The 27,363-nt window shown below is 38.6% G+C and overlaps 1 protein-coding gene across 4 annotated transcripts in view; it reads left to right on the plus strand.

Annotated features, from left to right (window-relative positions):
* Window positions 1-27,363, plus strand: part of snx29 (sorting nexin 29) — a 212,765-nt gene that overhangs the window by 91,533 nt on the left and 93,869 nt on the right. For 3 of the 4 annotated variants that reach the window (XM_089016086.1, XM_089016085.1, XM_089016087.1), the window contains exons 20-21: window positions 15,181-15,320; window positions 21,813-23,641. In XM_089016086.1, coding sequence (XP_088872212.1) covers window positions 15,181-15,320; window positions 21,813-21,939 — 267 coding nt within the window. In that variant the 3' untranslated portion in view covers window positions 21,940-23,641. Of the gene's footprint in view, window positions 1-15,180; window positions 15,321-20,792; window positions 21,766-21,812; window positions 23,642-27,363 lie in introns of those variants that run through there. The other variant, XM_089016088.1, reaches the window with a different exon arrangement.

Raw genomic sequence — 27,363 nt, forward strand, 5'->3', positions numbered from 1 at the left:
TTTTTTTTTTCACGCTGTCCTTCCTCGTCCAACCTTAATTTGGATCTGACCTGGATGCTTAGGTTGGTGGTGGTCTGAAGCCGCCGCGGTTGAAAGCCGCGGTCAAGCTTGCCACCTTCAAAGGCTCTGCCGTTTCATGGTTGAAAAACCTAAGCTAACTGTGCGGGCGTACGTGTGGTTTATTTATTTATTTTTGCTACATGCGTTCGGCTGTGACGCCTTAGCATACTGGTACTGGGACGCTAAACTCTTTCGGATTTTTCGATGATCTTCTTCTGCTCAATTGTAATTTTCTTTTGTGTCCTCGTCGTCTAAACACTAGCTTGTGGTGGGGTCTTTTTCGGTCTCATAATATCAAAAATACTACACTTGATAGCAAACCACGTCTGCAGTCAAAGTGGTGTGGAAAACTAGTCCGCCAGCCACTGTGGCGCTGTGTAGTTTGGTTCTTCTGCCGAAGACTAGTGGTTCGGTAAGTGACTATCGTTGTGTCTTTGAAAGCTGTCGTGGCAAAGTATGGATTGGATTGGATTAGCCTTTATTAGTCTCACAGTGGAGAAATTTACATTTCACAGCAGCAAAAAAGAACTAAATAACAAATAACATGACAACATAAAGACACAGAATCATTCATTCTTCGGGACTTGTTGTACCCTCTTTGTGATGACATGAAGCAGAATAATATGAATATAATGAATAATAATAATGATGATACTACTACTACTAATATTGGTAATGGTAATGATAATTATGATAACAAGAACAATAGTCATAATAATGTTCTTTTCCATTCGGCTTTTCCCTACAAGGGGTCGACACAGCAAATCAGTGTCCTCCATCTTTAGAGGTTTGATCCGCATGTTTGTTTTGGCCAAGCTGTTACGTCGGATGCCCTTCCTGACACAACCCTATTTATCCGTGCTTGGGACCGGCACAAGAAGACTTGTGTACCTTTGTGGCTATAGAACAAGCAACTCGATATATATATACAGTAAAGTCTCGTTATATCGATATTGGATATATTGATAGTCCCGGTTATATCGATACTATTCCTATGCACGCACGGAGAAAATTACATGCAAACAGGGTCGGATATATCGATAGTCCCGGTTATATCGATATTTTTTCGGACTCCCTTGAATATCGATATAATGAGACTTTACTGTATATATATAAGCCTGAATACTGTTCATGCTACATCCAAATGGTAGTAGTTCACATAACTGTCTTTCGTACACTTTGTACCTCAATCACCCTGTGGTTTGACTGCACATTTATTTTGTCCCTTTTCGGCATATATTTATTTTCCTCTCCGTCTCTCCCTGCTTGTCTAAATCGCCTCCCTCTGTTTGCCACCGCCTTTCATTTTCTCTTTCATTTTGATGTAAGACAATCACGCAAGCCCCCAACGGTCTCGTTTCCTCACCTACACAGTTTGCTCTCCGTTTTTTATTTTTATTTTTTTTCACTTTAACGTCTTTACAAATGCACTCCCCCTACCGCCACAGTAACTATTTGTCCCACCTCCTCCTCCCCCGCGAATCAAAGGGTAGTTTATTTCCCAGAAGGCTACAATGTTTTTCAGTCAAGTTATTCTAGTCTCTGCCTCGCGCCACTCTCCCCTTCCTTGTCATTTGACTCCTTCTTTGTTACAAAACAAATGAGCTTCGGACCACTATCAGGGAACCAAGCGTATATGCACACTATAGACAAAATATTATTGTTTTCGATATGAAAAAGAACCCTTACTTACCAACGCCATTTTTTTTGGCTAAACAGCAGTTTTTGTCTGTTTTATAAACTCTAAATCACATGAAATTATTCTCCAAAAGCTTTTCAATCAATTTCTGAGCCTCATTTTCTGAAAAGATGCTTTGGCCACCATCTCTTTGAGAATGTCTTCATCGTGAGCGTTACTAATTACAGCTTTCGATGACATATTGTGTGCGTAGCTCACCCCTCCCCCCTCCCAAAAAAATACGGGTGCATATTTTGGGAGATGAAAATATGTTTTAAAACAACAACCCAACGTAATCCCAGATGAATAATTATCCTCAAATTTGAGTGTGGCAGTTTAAATACAGCAAAAAAGAAGATAACAAAAATTACAAAACACAATAAATAACATATCCTGTTGAAAGTTCAGACGTGTTTTGGTCAAAATACAGCTTTGTATACAACTGATTAAAAAAAAATGTAGCTGCTTTTTGCTATGTTGACTTTTAGCGACTCGAACGCCGGAGATATTTTAGATTTAGACTGCAAATAAATGATTTGTGCGCAAAGTCACCACTGCGTAATTTCACCAAATGTGATTTTGCCCATAGATTAGATTAGATTAAATGAGCCGTTGTTTGTCTCACAGTGGAGACATTTACATTTCACAGCAGGAAAAACAAAATACAGGAGCTGCTGTAAAGGCAGCCACTTTCATGGCGCCACCTTGAAGTCAAAACAACAAAAAAAAAAAACCTAAATAACAAATAATGTGACACAACACAAATACAGTCAGTCATTCAATTTTAAGCACTTTCTGCACCCTCTTTGTTGCATGAAGCAGTTCTAGATAAAAGATTAGAGGATCAAAGTGTCGTTTTCACCAGTGGATAAGATACATCATGGCATAAAGTGCACATCTGCTACAAGCTAAATGTTGAAACCAAACACGAAGCTGTAGCATCCATTGACGAAAAAAAAAGTCTCACAGCTCCTGTCACACGTAAATCCGCTTCAATTCCAAGCCGCAACAGTTCTTCTAATGCATATGCACAGACTTTTCTGCTGAACAAAGCGGGGCTGTGAAAACGCTGCCAATTACAGGCGCAAAAATAGCACAATCGCCACAGAACTGTCCGGGGATGACAGTCAAAATGCAGCGACATTCCTACCAATCAAAAACAGTGCTGGTATATTAGTTCTGCTGAGAAGGTACAACCACTCAGCGCAGTCTCCTCCTTATAATACGGGATAGTTATTAAGTGCTTGTATACAATTAATTGGGACAGTGGATTGCCTGTCCAATTATCAAATGTGAAATTGAATTTTTGTTATGATAATTCCATAATGTCTGCTCAAGTATTGTGTATAGGGAGTCCCGCAGGTTCTCACACGATTATCGAGTCACTCCGAAACAGGGCAGCAAGAGGGTAACGTTCTTGGATCTGAATTTAGAAATATCTGCTCTTTGGTTTGCGCTACGCATGCGTCAATGCGGATCAGGTAGCTGTCACGACACACATCCTGGCTAACTCGATTACATGCCCAGCCTTCTCCCAGTTTCATCATGCACGTTAGCGTACCCGTACTCCTCGAGATGACTGACAGCATCGAGCCACCGAGCGTCAAGTTGTCATGGAACATCTGTCATGAGTAAAGTCACCCGGAATACTGTGGAAATGTGTCTCGCACCTGACACATGTCGCAGCGTACCTAGGACTGCTCACGTGCGCGTAGTCTCCAGCTTTTCTGGCGTATTACGATCTGATTAGGAATATTTTTACCAAGCAAATGCAATTCAATGCATATTACAAAATCGTCTGATAATCAGAACCGAAATAATTAACTCGTTCAATGTCAGACGATGTGCAAAAATGTGTCCACTCCAGTTCCAGGGTTTTTGTCATTGTCACTTGAATGCTAGGACCCACAGAATGTTGACTTTTAGGACAACATAAACATTCAATTCACCGTAAGAAACCTTAGACTCTCTTCTTTCATCAGAAAAAAAGAGTTAATTCCTCAATTATGAGTCTGGAGTTTGAAATGAGGGCGGTTGTCCAAAATACAATGCAATACATACATATTGGTTTATATAGCAATGTAACAATAGTGTACGCTGGAACAAAGCGCTAACATGGAAAAAAGGAGAATACTGCCCCCTCGTGGAAGGGAAAAAACATTGCCAGAAGTCTGGCCAGCGCTTTATCGTCACCCATTCGTGAATGACACTCTATACGTCAGGGGTGTCAAAGTCATTTTTTGCTGCGGGCCACATCGAGGGCCGTTATGAATTTGGGGAACCCATTAGAATGTTTAAATCCCTTCAAATATTACATATAGAGGACACAGCAAATTAATGAATAACTCGTTTTCAAATCAAGAATAATGACTTTTATTATGGTTGACATCCAACAATATGAGATTTTGGCTCAGATTTTAGCAATCATCATGGAATTTAACAAGTTTGATTTGCTTTTGCGGGCCGAAAAAAATGATGTGACGGGCCGGATTTGGCCCGCGGGCCTTGACTTTGACACCTGTGCTCTACGTCATATGTTCAATTCCCGAATACGTACGTAAATGGCAGTGAATGAGTTCATAGCAACATGTCAATAGCAAATTTCTGTCCATCACCAGGCCTTTATTTTGTCAAGCTTTACTGAGCCAATAATATTTCTAGCATGATTAGGCTTACTATTGGATGAATCCAATTACAACTTTTTGGGATTTTTCACCCCCGCCCCCTCAAGTAAATCATCCATTTAACTCTCATTTGCATTTGTTCATTCAGACAATCGTAATACTTACTATCGTATGTCGCCATTTATCTCATTACCAGATTGCACGAGGGTCATTCCTCGAGAGTACTCGGCACACAATAAATAAATAAAAACTTTAATATCTGAGAAATCAAATTGGTGAAAATCCCCGATATGCCACTTCAGAGCAGATGCCAGTGAAGCAGTCATGATTTTCTCTAGTTAGTTGGAGCTTCGCCCACTGTGATCAATACAGATCCGATTCCATAGTCTAAAATGATTCCTTTGGCTCCACCTGGGGGGTTGCAATCATGCCAATTCATAGGATCAATATTACTCTTTTAATAAATAAAAATGCTATGATATGTAAAAAAAAAAAAATACAGGGAAAGCATGAAACCGTTTAAGGTTCGAATATGATCAAGTTGAAGGTGTCGAGTCAAAAACACCCTAAAAGTTACATTTTTGTCACCGGTTTTGTTCCGGTAGTATTGATCGCCTCTGTTCGCTCAAGTTCTCCTGCCTGAAATATTTATGACTCAAGCCCTGTTTTCCAAATGCCTGCTCGACGGTGCAACCTTCTAAAATGATGGTTGCCAAACAACGGCCCGCGGGCCGAATCTGGCCCGTCTCCACATTTAGTCCAGCCCCACTATACCAGGAATATACCATTTTGATATATTTTTCATGAATATGTGTATTTGATCATAAAATTACACTTTTACCAGAAAATATCTTTTAGTTGAACTATTGTCATGACTTTTCCGACAGATGAATGCTTTTTCAACCGGAAAATAAGGTACTTCTCCACGTGCACGCTGCTCTGTGTAGCTAATCGCTGGAAATGAATTGCCGCGCCAGTGGCCGAATTGACCTCTGGTCCATATATCCATGTCCCCTGCGCAATTTGTTAAGCATCAAGGCCTTTTGCCTCATTTGTACATCTCCTTTGCTGATAATGAGCTTTATAATGTACTTGCCCCAAGTCTCCTGGTGCTATTGGCCAGACTGTCCAGCTGTGAAAGTAGTACACACACTGCTGCACAACCTTCCTTTACTCCTCTTCCTGATACATCAAGAAAAGTGTGATCTGCTTTCCACTCAATTCCACTGTGCCGCTCTTCCTCCACACAGTCAAATGCCACGCATCTATCCACCCAATACCGCGGCCATTTTTTTCTTCTTGTCCGTACAGCACAAATGGTAATTTGAACAACTAGCATGTCATTATCATCGGTGGCTATTGATAGCCAAATCGGAAGAATCCGGCGTCGCTGTTGTTGTCGTCATAGCAGCTCGATGAATAGCCGAGGGCCTTTTTTTTTAAACTGTGCCTGGTGACATACAGTGTAACACGTGTGTCGATATTTTTCATAGAAAATGCTGTTAAGAGTTGCAAGGAAAATGCAGTTTTGTGGCCTGGATAACATAGAATGGTTTATTTTCATTCCCTGTGCTTTCTACTATCTTTGCGACTGCTTTATTTACTGTATAGGATAGGCGTCCATGTTAAGCGCTTTGTTCCAGCTTCAGCTGTTGTTAAAGCGATATATACATCAATATGTATTGTATTGTATTTAAAACAGAAAAGTGTGCTCACACACAATTTCAAACAGACCAAGGTTTTTTTTTTAACTTCTTTTGAAACTAATTCAATTTTTTTAAATCGACTTAACACATCAGCAATTGCGGCACACATCACACACCCTTGTTCTTGTGTTGACAAAATCAGCTTGTTTGAGAAATCAAAGTGCTCATAAAGTTTAGCTCGGGATGGTTCAAAACTCTAAACAGGTACCTGACCAACTAACCAACCAATTAGCCAACCAACTAACCAACCAACTAACAACCTATTCAACCTCACAATTAACAACCTGACTGATTGGATAGCTGGCGAGCTAGCTAGCTAACTAACTGACTGACTCACTCAATGTGCTCAAATAGTTTCGCTAGGGATCGCTAAACTGACTGACTGACTGATTGGCTAGCTGGTGAGCTAGTTAGCTAAACTAACTGACTGACTGACCGACCGACCGGCTAGCCGGTGAGCGAGCTAGCTAAACTGACTGACTGGCTAGCTGGTGAGCTATCTTGCTGAACTAACTGACGAGCTCGCCAGCTAGCCAGCTAACTGACTCACTGACTTAGCGACCGACCGACCGACTGGCTAGCCGGTGAGCGAGCTAGCTAAACTGACTGACTGGCTAGCTGGTGAGCTAGTTTGCTAAACTGACTAGCTCGCCAGCTAGCCAGCTAACTGACTCACAGACTGACTAACAAATTACTTAACTACTTAAATAGTTAACACAATTTTCATTTTGTTCGAAGTGAAACATCTAAACTGGAGACTGAGTTTAGATGTATTCATAAATAAATGAATTGTTTTTTTTAAATTATTGCGTAATTTCAATCTCAAATACGTGACAGATGTAAATATTTGGATTTGAAATGCAAGAGCGACACATTAGGCCTTTGTTATGGTTCGTCCCATTCAGAGAATCATGCAGAAGTCATCAGTCAATCATCCTCCTGTGTGATGATTCAATTAGGACATTTTCACAGAAAGGCGTCTTGAAACAGGATCACCGTATGGCGGCTGGGATATTGCGGCACAGCGCTGATTGCAATTACCGATGCTTTATGAACATAATAATAAGCGATGATTTCTTCAGCAGCCAATCCGCCTATAAATAAAAATCACCATTGTTTAGCTTTTTATTCACTTGGATTCAAGTGAAATTATGTAAGAGTCCTTAAACCGACTCTTGCGCAACCGTCATTTCTGACAGCGTTGCCCCTGATTAATTAATCAGAAACTACAAAGTGAATTATTAACCAATCTTACAATGTTGTCTTCATTTTTTTTTACGCAATACACGTTTCACGCCTTTTTAAATTATGACACGTAGATGTTGTGAAGGTCTTTGTTCGAGCGTTCCTGAATTGATGGTGATGTTTTATGCATAGCCGAGACCTGCGCGTTGGAGAGTGTTTACGTGTGCTGTGGAGGGAACAGAATGTTCAACCCTGCTTCCACCTCTTTATTTCATTCTCGGGTCCAGATCATCACATCGGGTTCGTGTTCATTTTTGAAAAGGTGACCGGGGTGGTCACTGTCGTTTTGCATGGCACCTTGCGAGTTCACTCCACCCTCTCCTGACATGACATCTTGTCAATCTGCCAAACAACGGCTGAAAAAAAAAACAAATACTGTGATACCTTGGCTTATGAACTTAATCTGTTCCCATACAGAGTGTGTAAGGCAAAAAGTGTGTATCCCAAAAATTAATTGCCCATAGGAAACTATTAAAATGAGAATAATCCGTTCCCAGGTCCCCATAAAACATAATGTTCTACTTTCTAATTTTCTAAGCCTTAAAACGACACAAAATATACCTTATTTTATCTATAATAAATGTGCTTTGGTATTATAATTAAAAAAATAAACTGTACCTTCGAATAAAGTTGTTTTATTTACCTTTGTGATGGTCGTTGATGGCTTGATGGAATGGATAGATTTTTGCATAAAGTTTCTCAAGGAGCTCTGGGTTGTACATCTTGGCAGTTGTGATATTGCAACAGCAACAGATGCAAGCAGACACACCAGAAACATCATTAATAGCTGGTTCCCTTGCTTGTCTTTTCATTTCAAATTGAACTGATGGCTAGTGCGGGTTATTTGTGGAGCCTGATTGATGGGATATTTTAACCTTGCAATCTACACTCTGCTTTTGAACTATCAACGTTGAAACAAGTCCAAATTTGTTTTCTATCCATGTTGTCACTCTCGGTCGTCTGCCTGTCTCTTTAATGTTTGAACCACCTCCCCGCACTGCTGCATTCTTGACCAATCACGTGGCTTTAACTGAAGACTGGGGGCGGGGAATAGAGGACAAAAAAATGTCTGCAGCCATTTTCTTTTTTGGAAAATGGCTTCACTCTCTGTCTGTAAACCCCCCCTCACTGCTGCGTTCTTGACGGGGAATAGAGGACCAAAATAAGCCGGCTGCCATTTTCTTTTAGGAGAACGGGCTCGTTTACGAACGACACATCACTCATTGTGGCAGATCCGTGTGTATCCCGAAAATTAGTTAGTATGCCAAGGTAAAATTTTCTTAAATTTAACGTTCGTAAACCGAAAAGTTCGTAAACCAGGGGGTAAACCGAGGTATCACTGTAATAATAAGGGCAATCTTGTATCAGACTTCATCTAACTTGATCAAAGTCCACTCATTTTTTTAACTCTTCCTTTTCGCACCTAAAATGTCTTGTTGCCGGGCAACATGAAGTTCTTCAAACATGTTCTCAGGAGTGTTTTCCTACCCCCTTCTGCCAATGTTAACATATGTGACTACGTTCGAGCGTCTCTTCCGTCCACAGCGAGTTCTCTCTCTTCTCCGTGAAGTGACACCTGACATCTGTGTGTTGGTGTGCACTTTTACTCTTGTGAATATGCTTGATATCCTGTTCGCATGGCCATTTGGTGGCCCGTATATCATTACATTTTTTTTCATTCATTGCCACAGCTTCAGCTATTTTTAAATGCCTATATAAACCAATATGTATGTATTGTATTTTGTACAGCCACCCCCATTTCAAGATCAGATAACTCCAGACCCATATAACTTAGGAATTAACTCTTTTTCTGATGAAAGAAGAGAGTCTAAATTTACGCTGAATTGAATGTTTATCTAGTCCTATATTCTGCGGGTCCTATAATTTGAGTGAAAATGACAAAAACCCTGGCACTGGAGTGGACACATTTTTGCACACCAGGCAGTGAATGAGTTAATCGAGTCTCCATAATCGTTTAAAAAAAATGTAAATATCAAAATGATCAAATTACATGGCCACCCTTTCCAGCACCCTATAACCTGATAACTTAATAAGCCATCCACTGTATTAACCGCTGTCCCTCAAAGAGTTCATGAACTCTTTCTCTGCCAGACAATGTGCAAAGATGCGTCCACTCCAGTGCCAGGGTTTTTGTCATTTTCACTCAAATTGCAGGATCCGCAGAATATTGAGTTTTAGGACTACTTAAAGGAAAACCAACGTCACTTTTTTGTTTCCTAACTCACATCAGAAAAACGTTTTATAGCATCTAAAATACCCAAAACACACAGTATATTTTTAGTCAAATGCAAAACACCAATAAAAATGACTTAAAGTGTCTAAAAAGTACTTTAATTTGAAACCGTAAGTGGCCAGTTTCAGAAGGTCCCGCCCCCATGTTCGTGGTGTCACGGCAAGACGTCTTGCCTTGCTCGAGAATCAAAACAATGGCTTCAGATTCAGAGAATATGCTTTCTTGATACTCATCCAGTTATGAATATGATTCAAATAGTTCTGAAGAAGAAAGTATACATTTTTCCAATCGATAAAAGAATTTATTCCGTGTCATTTTGAGTCATCAGGGGTGGGAAATGTCGCACCCAAAAAAGGCAGAAAATGGCGACAAAGCCGTGTAAGGAATTAATCAGCCCGTTTACACAGGCTGATTAATTCCTTACATGGATCTTTGTCGCCCTCTTCTGCCTCTTTTTGGTCCTACATGACATTTTTAGACCAAAGTACAGCCAAATGCATTGACGTGATGGAAGGACTGCTACAATGTGTCCTTTTTTCGGTCAGGGGCGTTCCTTCAGTGACGTAACGTACAGACTCGTCACCAACTCAAAAACAAGACTTCCGGAATATTCAGCGCGAGTCTCAAAACCTAAAATCTAGCTATATGCAGTGGAATCTTTGTAAAATACGATCAGTAGAAGTCAATTGAAGCCATTATACAAATTATGGACACAATTTGTCCGGAGACGTCGGTTGCCCTTTAAACATTACATTTAGCGCAAGAAGCCTTCAACTCTCTTCTTTGTCTTATTATTCTATTTCAGTTACTTCCGGTTTGAGCGTGTGGCTGCCGCTGCTCACCCACAGAAAAAAAAATATCCTGTAACTGTAAAGTGACCTTGAGAGTTTTGAAAGGCGCTTAAAAATGAAATGTATTATTATTATTATTATTATTTTGTGGGAATAAAAGTTAAGTCCTAAGTGATATTGGTCTGTAGTTATCTGAGCTTGAAATGGGGGTGGCTGTACAAAATACAATACAATACAATACATATTGGTTTATATAGATTTAAAAACAGCTGGAGCTGTGACAAAGCACGAACATGGTCAAAGGCTAATGCTACCCCACCATTGAAGGGAATACTATCTGAGAGGTCTGAACAGCACTTTATCGGCACCCCAGCAAGAAAAAACAAAACCCAAATAAACTCGGTAATTGCGCTCCACGTCACACTTTTCAATTCCCGGATAAATTCGGGAATGACAGCGAATGAGTTAAACTCGTGGCGGATGATATGAAGTGTCTTCTTAACACACCGTGTACCTAAAGTGTAGCGTGAAAGTGTCTAAGCATGTTTTCTATGTCTTATTTTTATTAGTTTGAGAAGGACATACATGTCAAACTGTCCTCTCTCATCCACGAGTTGACTTAACGTGTGCGGAGATCGGTGGTGAAGGCGTTCCATGACAGAATTAGGCCTTCTGGATGTTTCCTTTAAGCTCTGCTCCGCCTTCCTGCTTAATATGATCTGGCACCTACACATTCTATGCCAGACCGATCCGGGTTCCGTCGAGTCGGGTTGGGAAGGAACCAAGGATGATAGGTTGAGACACGGAAGTCGTACCTGCAACAGTGCGCAGCGTTGATTCGTGCCTCGCCACCTGGTTTGGACTACACTCGTTCTCCACGAGAGGATGAATCTGTCACAATGTCCATTAGGGTTATTAGTCCCCTGACATCCATGAAAGGAGTCGGAGTGTCCCATCATGTGTTGGCGGAGCATGAAACCCACGCTGGCATGCACAGCCTAATATGACACATCAGATTAAACTACTTGAATTCCTCTCTCTTCTCAAGCCGTCATCCACTCTTGTGTTGACTGTGAATACATCCAAACTTTTTAACATCCTTTTGACCAGTGGAAAGAATGATACAGATGAGCATTTTGTCAGTGAGCGATTTTTAGGGTTCATTTCATGACGATTATGACTTGGGCTAAGAAAGGACAATGCAGCTCACTACTTGATAGCATCACTGCATGATTATCGATCTTCGTGGATTAATAAAAAAAACAAAACATACGCCAAACCCGTCAAAAGTTTTAATTGGATTCATAGAATTACAGTAAAGTCTCGTTATATCGATATTCTCGGGAGTCGGAAAAAATATCGATATAACCAGACTATTGATATATCCGATCCTGCGGCATGTAAATTTTCTCCTTGCGTTCATAGAAATAGTATCGTAATAAGCAGTACTATCGATATAACGAGACTTTACTGTATATTATATAAGTACAGTAAAGTCTCGTTATATTGATATTCAAGGGAGTCCGAAAAAATATCGATATAACCGGGACTATCGATATATCCGACCCTGTTTGCATGTAATTTTCTCCGTGCGTGCATAGAAATAGTATCGATATAACCGGGACTATCGATATATCCGATATCGATATAACGAGACTTTACTGTATATCATAAATACTATTGGCTCAGTAAAGCTTGACAAAAAAGGCCTGGTGATGGGCAGAAATTTGCTATGGATGTGTTGCTATTAACTCATTCATTGCCATTCCCAAATTTATTCGGGAATTGAAAATATGACAGAGTGCCATTCCCGAATGGGTGCCGATAAAGCACTGGCCAGACTTCTGGGGGGTAGCATTTGCCTTCTTTTCCATCCTGGCGCTTTGTTCCAGCTAAAACAGAAAATGGCATTACAAAAAAAAAAAAAAAAAAAAAAACTATCCATGGATTGCTCTGTGACTCTTTTGGTAGCCAGTTCATATGTATCATTTTGATTTGACCATCTTGCATAGAGCACAGGTGTCAAAGTAAAGGCCCGGGGGCCAAATCTGGCCCGCCACATCATTTTATTCGGCCCACAAAAGCAAATCAACTATGTAAAGTAACATGATGCTTGCTAAAGCCCAAACTAACATTTTCAAATTGTCCCATGTGAACCACAATAACAGTCACTATTTAGTTTAAACATTCTAATAATAATAATTATTATTATTATAATTATACAACTAATACTAATACTACTACTACTACTACTACTAATAATAATAATAATAATAATAATAACAATAAGAATAATACATTTCATTTATAACCACCTTTCAAAACTCTCAAGATCACTTTACAGTCACAGGATCAGTTTTTCTGTGGGTGAGCAGCGGCAGCCACACGCGCCAGCATTCAATCAACCCGGAAGTAATTAGATAGAAAGCTAGCTAACCAGCTAGTAGATAGCTAATAGATAGCCAACAGGTTTCCCAAAATGCATAACGGCACCCGTGAGGAAACTGTGACTACAATGTGGCCCGCGGCAAAAAAATGAGTTTGACAGATTTTGTAATGTATGTATGTATGTATGTATGTATGTATGTATGTATGTATGTATGTATGTATGTATGTATGTATGTATGTATGTAATCTATTTTTCTTTTACTTTAAGATGGCGCCGTGAGAGTGGCTGCCTTTACAGCAGCTCCTGTATTTTTTTCTGCTTCTTCCTTTCCTCTTACTTTCATCACTTTGCTGCTGTGAGATGTAAATGTATCCATTGTGAGACAAATAAAGGCCCATCTCATCTAATTCTGCCATTTTACATCATCCTTATAAAGCAGAAATTAGCATGCAAGCTAACCCCGTAACAATTTCCGACTGCAAGCAAAAGGCATAGGATACTCCAAACTGGACCACAGCCAATTGCATGACTATTATGGTTTATTCTCCCACTGTCCTCCAGTAAGTCTGGTGAGAACCACGTTACGGTTGTTCATGAGCAACTTTCCATCTCGAAGCTTTTTCTTTTTATTCTCCACGTAAATACCTGCAAGTTTAATAAAGTCTCCGGGTCCTTTTGGTGTCCCATTTATTCATGTTCCGCAACCCCAGCATAAGAAACGGTACTTTGAAAACTTTTTTGGGGGGGGTCTGCTCAATGAAGTGTCCTTGGGATTTGGATTTGAGATCAAAAGAAAAGCAGTAGTTTGAATTTGAATTCAACTCACGAAGGGCTGTTTGTCCCAGTATAACGGAGTGTTGCCCAGGCTTTGTTCTAAGCCGTTTCTGGACTACGATTAGCCATGCTAGCTCGGTCCATGTGGCTCCGTGCCGCTTGCCTGCAGTCGTTCGTTCTCGCCATGAAGGACTTTTCTTTCTGCATCGGCTAGCAAATAGCAAAATAAACATCGCTGTGTTTTATTTCTTGTTTCAGGAGTGAATCCAAGTATGCTCAGTTTGATGTTGGAAATTAAAAACTTTACGTACTTATTCATGTCAGTGTAAAAAAAAAAGCAAATTTTTAAAATATTTTTTTTCAGTCTTCTGATAGTCTTTTTTTATAACGTATAAAGGCCAAACGAATTTTCAATGCATCCACTTTTGTTAGACGTATGCACTGAAATATTTATAATAATAATAATAATAATAATAATAATAATAATAATAATTAATAAACGGTATTTTATTTATTGTATTCTATTTGTGATTGTATTGTATTGATTATAGTGCCTATGCTTGTCTGTGACTGTAAAGTGTCCTTGAGAGCTTTGAAAGGCACTTAAAATGAAATGTATTATTACTATTATTATTAATAATAATAATAATAATAATAATAATAATAATAATGCATTTAATTTCTAAGCGCCTATCAAAACTCTCAAGGACACTTTATAGTCATGGGATTTTTTTGTGCGGGTGAGCAGTGGCTACAATTCGCGCCAGCGTTCACTCAACCCCGAAGTAACACAGAAGCAAAGTTATGAAAGGAAGAGGAAAGGAAATAAAGAAGTAGAAAACAAAATACAGGCGCTGCTGGAAAGGCAGATTTCAAAGTGTCCATTCTTTCAGGAAAAAAAAGACAATTCATGCATTGTACAGGTTAACTTATTCATTGCCAGACAATGTGCAAAAATGTGTCCACTCCAGTGCCAGGGTTTTTGTCATTTTCACTCAAATTCCAGGACCCAGAGAATGTAGAGTTTTCGGACTACATAAACATTCAATGCAGTGTAAGAAACTTTTGACTGTTTTTTTTAAATCAGAAAATAAACAGTTAATTCCTAAGTTCTATCGGTATGGAGTTATCTGTGTTTAAAATGGGGGCAGCTGAACAATAGGCTAATTCTGCCCCCTCGTGGAAGGGGTAAAAACATTGCCAGAGGTCTGACCAGCGCTTTATCCCCCACAGCATTGCAAGAAAAACAAAAAACAGAACACATTTGCGAATGGCGCTCATGTCATATTTTCAATTCCCGAATAAATTCGTGAATGGCAGTGAATGAGTTAAACACGGCACAGTCAATCCTGTGAATTGATAACTTTGCCCTTTAATCTGAGTTGAATGGTTTTATTTTGTAATTTGAATTTCTTTCCATGGTGAATTTTTGATTAGATGATGCCATTGTCAAAATTACATAAAAAAATGGGAACTGATTAAATACATTTTGTTTTGACATACATCCAGACACGCATTTCAGACTGTGGTCTTTTTTTGCCCCCACCCCCTTTTTTTTTCATTTTTGCAAATGTGAAAAGTGGCATCAAATGGAAATTAATGCATTTTTCCAAGTGCCCCTTTCTGACTTAACCCTCTCTCTTTTGTGAACCTCTCAAGGATGCCAAGTTTGTGGAGGAGAGGCGGAAGCAGCTGCAGTGTTACCTCCGTATGGTCATGAACAAAGTTATCCAGACACTACCGGAATTCACGGCCCGTCCCACTAAGGAGGCCCTAATGTCTCTGCTGCCTTTCTGTCTGTAAGTGAATACACACACACACATAATTTGCCGCCTATACGTAAAAAAAAAAAAAGCCAAACAAAAAGCGGAATGCACCAAGTGGATCTGATCGATGTGTTGCTTTTTCTTGCTGAATATTTTATCGTTTATGTCTGACTTTGTTGGAAAATGCATCATGGGGCAAAACATCGGATAAAGAAGATAAACGTTTAAATATCATGGCTTCAGTTTCCCTTCCCTTCCCTTCGCTGAACGAAAGCCGCTCACACAAAATAGTGGTTGTCTGAACACTAAATTAACTCATTCGCTGCTAGACCGTGTGCAAAAATGTGTGCCAGGGTTTTTGTCATTGTCACTCGAATTCCAGGACCCTTACAATATTGAGTTTTAGGAATAAATAAACATACAATACAGCATAAGAAACCTTAGATTATCTTGTTTCATCCGAAAAAAAAAAAGTTAATTCCTAAATTATATGGGTCTGGAGTTATATGTGTTTGAAATGAGGCCTACTGTACAAAATACAGTAAAGTCTCGTTATATCGATATTCAAGGGAGTCCGAAAAATATCGATATAACCGGGACTATCGATATATCCGACCCTGTTTGCATGTAATTTTCTCCATGCGTGCATAGAAATAGTATCGATATAACCGGGACTATCGATATATCCGATGTCGATATAACGAGACTTTACTGTATTATGCAATACTTATATTGCATATTAGTTTATGTAGGGCTTTAACAATGCGCTAACATGGAAAAAAGGAAAATGCTGCCCTCTTGTGGAAGGGCAAAAACATTGCCAGATGCCATGGCCAGCGCTTTATCGGCACCCAAGCAAGAAAAAAAGAACACATTTGAGGATGACGCTTTACGTCATATTTTCAATTCCCGAATAAATTCGTGAATAGCAGTGAATGAGTTAACATTCAGTCTTGGAATTTGTTATTTTTTTTTATCCTTAACACAACTTTGACATAGTTCCACATTTGTTGCGAGTATTATTGTCTAGGGTGGGGTGAGAAAATAAAATACCATTAGGGTTTTTAATTAAAATCAATATATCGTTGGAAAAATCTGAACATTAAAATGAGAGATAGCGATTAAAGCAAATGCATGACACTATTATTATCGAATAGAATGGAAATAGGCCCAGAGGCCCCTCTCAATAGTCAAAGCATGGAAGTCTCATTAGCTTATCCCAACGAGAGACTCTGTAAATATATCGCCTTCATAACTACAAGGCAAGATAGAAATGTTTCTTGCTTGGACTTGGACCCACAAAATGGTTTTGTGGTCGCCGAGCTGGACTGCTAACTGTAGTGTCCTATCATGGTCTTAATACAGGATTTTTTAAAATTTTAAATAAATTGATACCTCGGTTTACGAACCCCTTGGCTTACGAACTTTTCAGTTGCCGAACATTTACATTACTTTACATTTATGAACATTTTACCTTGGCATACGAACTTTTTTCGCACACGGAGCTGCCTCCAATGAATTCGCAGCCAACTGTTTTTGTCCTCTGTTCCTCGCCCCCAGTCTTCGGATGAAGCCACGTGATTGGTCAAGAACGCAGCAGTGAGGGGAGGTGGTTTAAACATTAAAGATACAGGCAGATGACAGTGAGAAAGTTTCAACTTGTAGCAAGTTTAAAATATCCCATCAATCAGGCTCCACAAATAACCCACGCAAGCCATCTGTACACTTGATGCAAAAAGCTATGAACCTAGCTAAACAATTGACGAGGAACTAGATACAATTATCACAGAGAAAGCACCTACAAGGGATCATTTCTCAAGATGGTGAAAGAAGGTTACGTTCCTCATCAAGTGTTTAATGCTGATGAAACCGGCCACTCCATTCCATCAAGCCATCAACGACCATCACAAAGGTAAATAAAACGACTTTATTATACAGTACAGTTTATTTCTTTAATTATAATACCATAGCACATTTATTATACATAAAATAAGGTACATTTTGTGTAGTTTTAAGGCTTAGAAAATTAGAAAGTCGTGTTTTATGGGGACCTGGGAACGTATTATTCTCATTTTAATGGTTTCCTATGGGAAATTCTTTTTTGGGATACACACTTTTCGCCTTACACACTCTGTCTGGGAACCAATTAAGTGCTTAAGCCAAGGTATCACTGTACTGTAAACACAAACCATGCAAAAATAATTCCGAGTGGCGAATGACATACTCATCGAGCATATCTTGGATAAAGCATCGAAATATGTCAGCAGACCTTTGAACGTTATTTATTTTTGCCTTGTGCTGGTTATCGTTGCATTTCGAAACGCTACTGACTTGAATACTGAGCAGGCTTTGCCGGGCTTTATTGAAATGTTATTCGTTTGACTGCAGGGAGAACATAATTAGAGCAAGCAGGTACACACAATCATGTGTGGAGCACTCGTGCACAGGCACACACAGGCACACGCATTCATACACACACACACAAGATACAAACTAATTGATTGTCTTGACAGAAGAAGAGTTTGCAACTAGTACATGTCGGATAAATTATTCCATCTCCATTTTTTTTCTCTTTCTTGTCCATTCAAGCACACACACACACACACACACACACACACACACACACACACACACACACACACACACACACACACACACACACACACACACACACACACACACACACACACACACACACACACACACACACACACGCGCATTCCTGTTTCAATGGTTTTGTGAGGTCCGGATAACTCCAGATAAGGAGTGAGGACCACCGTTGCTGATAAGTTTAGAGAAGAACTTGTGTTACATTTGAACACTAAATGACACCATTTCCCACTTCAACTTCTTTAAAAACAAAGAAATAAAAAGTGGACTTGAAACTGAAATAACAGCAGGAGTGAGGTTTCTGTATGGGTACATTCAAAGTCCTCACCCCTGTAGTGAATTTGGTTAAAATATTGTTTTAATTTTTGTGGTATGAACTTTTTCCTCTCATTAACCACGCACACACACACACAGTGAGTAAAACGTGTGTGTATCCAAGTGAAATGAAAATACACACCAAAAAAATCATTTTGGGTGAATTTGTGAGGACCTTTCTGGAACTTTAATAGATGCATATATAGACCCTCTAGAAGCCTTTAGAATCAAAAACTTGTGAAGACCGGCCAAAAGGTCCTCACTTGTTAAAATTGTCCTCAAACGTATGGTATAAAATGTTAGTGGTCCTCACAAGACTAGTCATACACACACACACACACACACACACACACACACACACACACACACACACACACACACACACACACACACACACACACACACACACACACACACACACACACACACACACACACGCACACAATGCCTAATGTGGCACAACAAAAGGTTACATCTTTATTCTGGAGTCAAACTGCCCCAAACTGCTCTTGACAGCAAAACAAAGGTCCTCAACACGTTGTTTATTTTTTCTCCCCTGAGGCAGCAAGTCAATAAGACGGGAATTTAGACTGAGAGAAGTGTGTATTCTGAATAAACCATAAACGCATCACTGTCGAGTTGAGGGCCAATCGCGAGGAAACACAATGAGAGGTTGCAAATGATGAAAATGTGGTATTGTGAAGTGTCAATAAATAAATGGATAAATATTTTGTCATACAAAACAACACAAATAAAAAACCATAATTTACCGGTAAACGCTTAAAGGAATTAAAATCCTTGAATTTAATTTGTCAAGCATAATATATGTTTAATAAATGCATATATACAGTGATACCTCAGTTCACGAATATAATTGGTCCAGAAAGTGTGTGTAAACAGAAAAGTTAATCTTCCAAACATTTATTTCTCATAGGAAACCATTAAAATAAGAATAATCAGTTCCCAGGTCCCCATAAAACATAATTTTCTATGAAATAAGTCTTAAAAATACACGACATATACCTTATTTTATGTATAATAAATGTGCTGTTGCATCGTAGTTAAAGAAGCAAACTGTTACGTATAATAAAGTCGGTTTCTTTCCCTTTGTGATGGTAGTTTTCAATGGATGACTGACTTCCAGGTTGCCTCTTGATGATATCCGAGTGAAGTTGCCGTGCTTTCTCACTCACACTGTCCCCTGCTAGCTGCTTTTCATTCATCCAAATCAACATAAGTTTTTCAACCTCTTCTATTGCCCGAGACCGTTGCTTAGACAACACAGAAACACCCTTAGCCGCACGTAGCAGTGGTCGACTTAGCGTAATGGTACTGGGGCGCTAAGTCACACAAACGCACACCTCGTTCGTGTTTTTCGATGATCTCCTTCTTCTGCTCAACCGTAATTTTCTTTTTTGTCCTCTTTGACTTAACACGAGCCTGGAGTGGGGTCTTTTTCTGTCCCATGATAGCAAAAGTACTCCACTCGATAGCCAACTATGTCTGCACTCAAAGGGGGTGTGGAAAACTAGTCTGCCAGCAACCGTGGCGCTGTGTGGTTTGGTTCTTCCGCCGAAAACTAGTTTGTATGCCAAGATTATATTCTCGCAAATTTAATGTTCGTAAGGTGAAAAGTTAATGAGCTAAAGCGTTCGTAAGCTGAGGTATCACTGTATATGATAAGTATAAACAATATTTGTAAAAAAAAAAAAAATTAGATTTAAAATAGGCCATTCTTTGAAGGGGGCCCTTATACTCGACACTTCCTTATAGTGCGGAAAAATACAGCAATGCGAAACATACTTGGAGTGTCAAGTGTTACTTCCGGGTAGAGTGAACGCTGGCGCAAATGGCTGCCGCTGCTCACCCGCACACAAAAATCCTGTGACTGTAGTGTGCTTGAGCGTTTTGAAAGGCGCTTTGAAATTAAATGTATTATTATTATTATTATTATTATTATTATTATTATTATTATTAAGTAAATAAATTTGAAGTACAGTAAAGTCTCGTTATATCGATATCGGATATATCGATAGTCCCGGTTATATCGATACTACGTATTTCTATGCACGCACGGAGAAAATTACATGCAAACAGGGTCGGATATATCGATAGTCCCGGTTATATCGATATTTTTTCGGACTCCCTTGAATATCGATATAACGAGACTTTACTGTATTTGTTTATTTATGTACAGTAAAGTCTCGTTATATCGATATTCAAGGGAGTCCGAAAAAATATCGATATAACAGGGACTATCGATATATCCGACCCTGTTTGCATGTAATTTTCTCCGTGCGTGCATAGAAATAGTATCGATATAACCGGGACTATCGATATATCCGATATCGATATAACGAGACTTTACTGTATTTATCTGTTTTTGTTTTGTTTGTTTTTCCTTGTGTGTAAAGGGGAGTTAAAAAAAACTGCATGGAGTTGCACTGAAAATGACTTTCATTTTCCTTTGAATATGTGGACCTTCTTGTACAGTCGTTTGTTGCTACCATTTCAAAATTCGCAGCGGTCCTTTTGCCAAAACAGTACTTGAACTTCTGTTTGCGTCATCACGCGCCGCAGGTGAAGGGGTGACCGGCTCGAGATGCTGTGGAGAGCGACACGCCAGGGTGCCGATAACACGCTTCACTAACTCCGCATTGTGGCTTTTCACTGCCGTCTTTTATCCTCAGAGTCATCCGCTGCTCGTTGGGGATCAAGGCTCACTTGTCACAAACAACTATATGATCGCTGCGGCGAGGTTCTATTCGCCAAAGAAGGAATTGAAAGTCTTAAGATCTGAGATATGTGTTGCGTCAGTGACTGGCGAGTGATTTGAAGATTTACCTTTGGGGAACATTTTTGAAAAAGGCTGATGGTGTCCAAAAATTCATTGGATTGGATTAGCCTTTATTAGTTTCGCAGTGTAGACATGTACATTTCACAGCAGCAAAGTTATGGAAGGAAGGGGAAAGGAAGAAGTAGAAAAAATACAGGAGCTGAAAAAAACAAAATAATATGACAACACAAAGACATAGTTATTCATTCTTAAGCATTTCCTACACCCTTTTTATTGTATGAAGTAGTTCTAGATGAAAGAGGAGAATCATTTTCACCAGTGGATCTGGGATGTTCTGGTGAAATGTGCACTGCGAGACTAATAAAAGCAAATCCAATCCAACCCAATGTTTGCTACAATCTTCAATGTTGAAAGCAAACCTGTAGCATCCATTGACGAAAGAGATTGTCTCACATCTCCTGTCACACGTAAATCCGCATCAATTCCAAGCTGCGACAATTGCAGATACGCACTGGTGCACTGCACTGACGCTCCTTTCATCGCGGGTTCCTCAAGCCATGCATCCATCCAGCATGTTGAGCTAATTGACACGCAGCTGGTATCAAAACTGTGATAAACAGCCGCAATCAGATCACATGATCAAACATGTAAATGATGTGTCATTTATTATACGAACGTGATCGCGTTTCACGAAACGCTTGTGGAATCTCAAATGAGTGCTATGATTCCAAACAGGTTTTCTGCATCATTAAAGATTAAAAAAAAAATGTCCGCTTCAATTCTCTTTTCTATTCGCAATTTAGGGATTCACTTCAGACCAGCGACAGCGCCCCCAAGACACCCCGCTCCAAAACATCATCGCGCTTTCCAAGACTAGGTCGCGGACAGCACCAAGAACCCAGACCGGAACCCCAAAGTGGCGACCTTTAACACACCTAAAACCGTTTATTTTTCAACTGTTAACATGGAAACTTTAAGAGCATGATATGACTTTATAGCCAACTGTCAGCCAAGGTGATGACGGCGTATTTAAATATAGAAGATGACCAATTCCAAGAGGCTGGACCAAATCACCTCTTCCCTCACAAAGAGCTGCCGATCTGAGATGCTGGCTTTTATTTCTGACTATGCTTTTTTTTGTAGTCAAATTGTGTCTCGTCACAGTGCCTACAGTGTATATCACAGCTGTATTGATAGCTGATCTATAGCAAGTGATTGATTCCGGACTGCTTTATTACAGCTAATCCGATTGGCCGGGAACGTAGTTCGGGCTTTCCATTGAGATTTTTCTCTGCCTCTCTGTACATTCGCATTGTTTATTATCCATGTATGTACCCTATGATTGGCCGGCGAGGGAAGACCCCGCCCCCCAAAAAAAATCAACTGACGACACCTCCAGCTCGACAAGCAATATAGACATTTAACAATCTTCGGTGTGGACCACCAGGTAATGTATTCTTTGTGTTTCCATTGAATATTTAACAAGGGCGATGAATGTGCATTATCATGTCCAATAATGATCATACTCAAGGATTTGGGTTGTACACACCACTGACACAACACGTATGACATCATCAGAGCCAAGAATGATTGCATTGCAGGTTGACGCCACTACAGAAATGTCTTGTTTAAGGATTAGGGGTTAATGTTTCCTAATTGGATTGAACACAGCGGGCGCATTACAAAAAATGAATGTCATAACAAAATACTTAAAACACTCGTAGTGAAGCAGTTAAGAGTGCAAGGAGAGTGTCTGCGTGACACCCAAGTGTGGATAATCGAGGCTCATGCATATGCAGAGTACCAGACGACGGGTCCACGAGGGGCAGATTGGACTCGGTAAAACTTGAAACTGTGGGTCAATGTGTTTCTTTTTTTTTTTTATCAACCTTGAATGGAGGTGAAAAAAGAAGAAGAAAGTGAGCGTTGTCTATGACTCAAAGTGTCACGTTTTTGTTTCAAGAGACTTCACTTTGACTTGGTGGCTCAATAAAGACCTATTGGAAAGATATTTTGAACCCCCCCCCCCCACCCCCTACACACACTTTGCCTGTGCATTTGAGTCATTTCCGGGCACTGTGACAATTAGCAATTATAGCCACATATAGTTGTAAAGTTGCCTTAAAAATAGAAATTACTCGCCCATTTAAGAAATGCTGCTTGTCTGAAACCCTATAACTCACCATAAAAGAGGGAAATGTTTTATTGTGCTAATTTCCCTGAAGAAATGACATAATTATGTCTTTTTTTTGTACACTTGTTGCCAACAACTTGCTCAATTATTACTCAAATTTAACATTGTACTCAAATCCTGCTGTTGAAATCTACATATGCCCCCCCTACAGGCCAGGTTCAGCTACTGCGCTTAAATGTGTGCACTCCTTGCAAAGGTCAAAGGTCAAAGATCAAAGATCAAAACCAAGATGGCTGCTTCAGGTGTGGTGTGCATGGACTCAATGGAACATTGGGGAGTGTATTCCTGTTTTGTTTGGTTTGGTAACTGCAAACTGTTGACATTTTTGAAGCTAATTTTCAAGCATGAAGGATCAAGATCGTGTGGATATCATCAACTCGTCAATCCAGCCATCACCTGCAACCAATTTCCTTGTCGATTTTTGCATGGATGTAACAGGTAGGCTTAAACAAACTTTTTTTGAGTAGAAAAAAAAATCACAAGCTTATACCAGTGAGTCTTTTCTGCACTTGTGGACTTAATGCCTACAACATGTACAACACACCTGCGTTGCTATTAATGTTCATGTACTCACACGGAGTTCCGCTGGGCCTTGTTTTGCAATGCATGTCACTTTGTGCATTCACCCACGAACAGGCACGTTCAATACAGAAAAGCGGGAACGTGTCCTCGCTCTCGCCCATTTGAACCCGATGCATAAATCTATAAAAATGGCATGGATTCTGGAAATGACACGGCAGCCGCATCTGAGGCCTAGCGTGTATCCGCTTGCCTCTTCGGTCATTATTTATCCTTGACTGTTTCACAAAGCAGTCTTAGAGCTTTAATTTTAACAGTGTTGCCTTTATGGTAGGTTTCTGTAGAAGTTCCGGGTGGGCGGGCTGAGAAAATGACATGTCAAGGCAAATTGATCAGTGGCTGCTGACCAGAAAATGGTGTTACATGCTGGATTCTGGGTGTTGATGACCAGTGGGTACGCAACACGGCAAATGAACTTACAACCCAGAGAGTCTTTATGTGTCTGACCGATTGACCATTTGCAGTTTCACATTTTTTTAAAATTGTTGACATGAAGATTTAAATCATTCACTGCCAGACGCTATTTATTTTCGCTGATTTTTCTACATATATTTAAGCCATATTGCATTGACTATGGTGTTCAGGGTTGCTTTAAAATCTATACATAATAAATAAATAAGTATAGAAATATACACATAAATAAATACCTAAATAAATACATACATAAATTCATACAGAAATACATGCATAAATACATACATAAATAAATACATTTAACTCATTCACTGCCAGTCATGTGCAAAAGTGTGTGCTCCAGTGCCAGGGTTTTTGTCATGATCACTTGAATTCCAGGATCCACCGAATTTTGAATTATCAGGATTATATTAACATTCAATGCAACATAAGAAACATTAATCTCTATTCTTTCATCAGAAAAAAAGAGCTAGTTCCTAAATTATATGGCTTTTGAGTTATATGAGTTTGAAATGAGGGCGGCTGTCCAAAATACAATGCAATACATACATATTGGTTTATATATAAAAAAAAAAAACATTGCTTTATCAGCACCCAAACAAGAAAAAAACAATTATAATAACAATTAGTGTATATAACAATTATTATAAATAATTAAAAATAACAATTATTATATAACAATTATATAATTGCTATGGGATATGCACGGAAGCTTTTTTTTTTTATCAGGATCTTAAGAAGTCTGAGTTCAGTCGGGCATATTGAAAGAAAATATGTAAAACAGGATCAGGAATAGGTAGAACATGAACACAATGTGCTTGTTTATTTATTATTATTTTATTTTCTTCGCTGTTTGTGACTTGAAATGATGAAGCCTCACCAGGCTCTGGGCAATAGATTTGCCATCTTGGAATAGTTCTAATCAATTCTTATACAATTTCTTCTTCCCTATTTCTCCTATAGGACATAAAGCTTTCGCTTTGCTTTTTTTTTTCCCCAACAATTCAACGTTAGGATCGAGCTTTTAGTGTTGCGAAGGTGAACATCAAAGAGACAAGTTGAAACGAGGTCAATGTATAAGCAGCTTCTCTATCCGAACAATATTGGCTTACATGGTAAAGCGTCCTCATTATCATGATTAAAAAACAAAGGCCTATGTATGATGTCTCAGGGGAGACAATACAGATGTGGTGTACAGTACTGTCAAATCATATTTTGTATAGTTTTACAAGATTGGACATTATAGCATATATTATTTCCTCTACTGTACATGTTTTATTTATTAGGTTTGACAAAATCCGAATTTTGCATCCAATCTGCAGGTTAAGAAAAAAAAAAAAGACGATGGCTAATCGCAATATAGATAACTTTATTGAGGCTGTTTATTGAGCATAAATAATAAATGAATAAATAAATACATACATGAAAAAATGCTAAGTAAATAAATAGATAAATAAATGTAGAAATAAAAAAAATAAAATAAATAGACACATATGTAAATAAATAGACACACAAATATAAATAAAGAAAGAAAGAAAAAAGAAATAAAGAAATAGAAAAATGAATAGACCAATGGATAGACAAATGCTAACTAAATAAATAGATAAATAAATGTATAAACAAAAATAAATAATCAAATAAATAGTCACATACATAAAGTGTCCTTGAGAGTTTTGAAAGGCGCTTATAAATGACATGTATTATTATTATTGTAAATAAATAGACACACAAATAAATAAAAAAATAAATACATAAATGGAAAAATAAATAAATAGAAAAATGAATAGAATAGACCAATGGATAGACCAATGGATAGACAAATGACACATAGACGGACACATAGACAGACACATGGACGGACACATGGACGGAAAAATAGACAGACACATGGATGGACACATAGACAGACACATGGACAGACACATACACGGACACATACACGGACAAATACACGGACGAATCGACGGACGAATCGACGGACGAATCGACAGACAAATCGACTGACAAATTGATTGACAAATTGATTGATAAATACATAAATAAACACATAAATAAATAAATGTAATGGTATACATACATGTAGGGAAACACTTCAGTCGCCGACCTGAAGTAAGTGATAAGTAAACAAAGCCAACAACAAAATTCAGACCAAAATAAAATTAGCATCACATAGTTGAAATATTTAGAATTATTTTTACGACACATACATTTTGCGGTATGACCGTATGGTACCGCTAGGAAAAAACGGCTTAATGCCATTAGTGTGACAATCCTGGTTTAGAATCAAAGGAAGCCCCATTCTTGTCTTCCACACATCATTTTTGCTCTTTTAACCACAGGCGACGTGAACTTTACTTGAAGCAACAGGAAGGAGCTGGCGATCAATCTGAAGTAAATTGAAAAACAAAAAAAAAAAAAGATGAAAGTTCTTGGGGGCATTGGGGGAGGACTCAAACAATCAATTTTCCAGTGAAGCATACCGATATTCCACAGTAGGAGAGTTTGTGTTTAAGACGTCATTGGTAAGCAGGATATTAATGTGCCAAATATATATATATTTTAAAACATTATATACATACTATATAATTCATCATGTAAAGAAAAAAAATCAATTGTAGCTATGCATACATATGGTGTTTTGACCAGTAACAATAATTTGTTTTGCAATAATTTATGTTTTTCTGAAACTGTAGAGTCGCCTCCCTGGCCACCTCTTTTGCATGCTTGCGAGTTGTTGGATTGAAGTGAATATATAAATACAGTTATTTTAAGTCAAATAGCATTTTCAATTGATTTCCATGTTAAAAATTGATTTGAATCAATGGTGATTGTGGGACTGGGAAAAAAAAAAATTAAATTACTGTGATATCATGACTCTGTATGTATGCATGTAAAAAGTGTGTTAAAGTGTGAATATATGTGAATATATAGATCTATAATAGATAATATAGATATATACTGTAGATAGATAGATAGATGATTTTAATAAATTAATAAAGGAATGAGTAAATAAATAAACAAATAAATAAAGCAATGAATAAAAATATACATAAATAGACACATAAAAATGAATAAATAAAGGAATGAATAAATAAATGAAATAATGACTAAATATATACATAATACATTTTTTTTTTTGCCATTAAACATACATTTTTTGCAATTTT

This window comes from Hippocampus bargibanti, linkage group LG15 (genome assembly GCF_051943395.1).
Source record: "Hippocampus bargibanti isolate YZ-2025 linkage group LG15, ASM5194339v1, whole genome shotgun sequence".
NCBI classification, from domain to species: Eukaryota; Metazoa; Chordata; class Actinopteri; order Syngnathiformes; family Syngnathidae; genus Hippocampus; species Hippocampus bargibanti.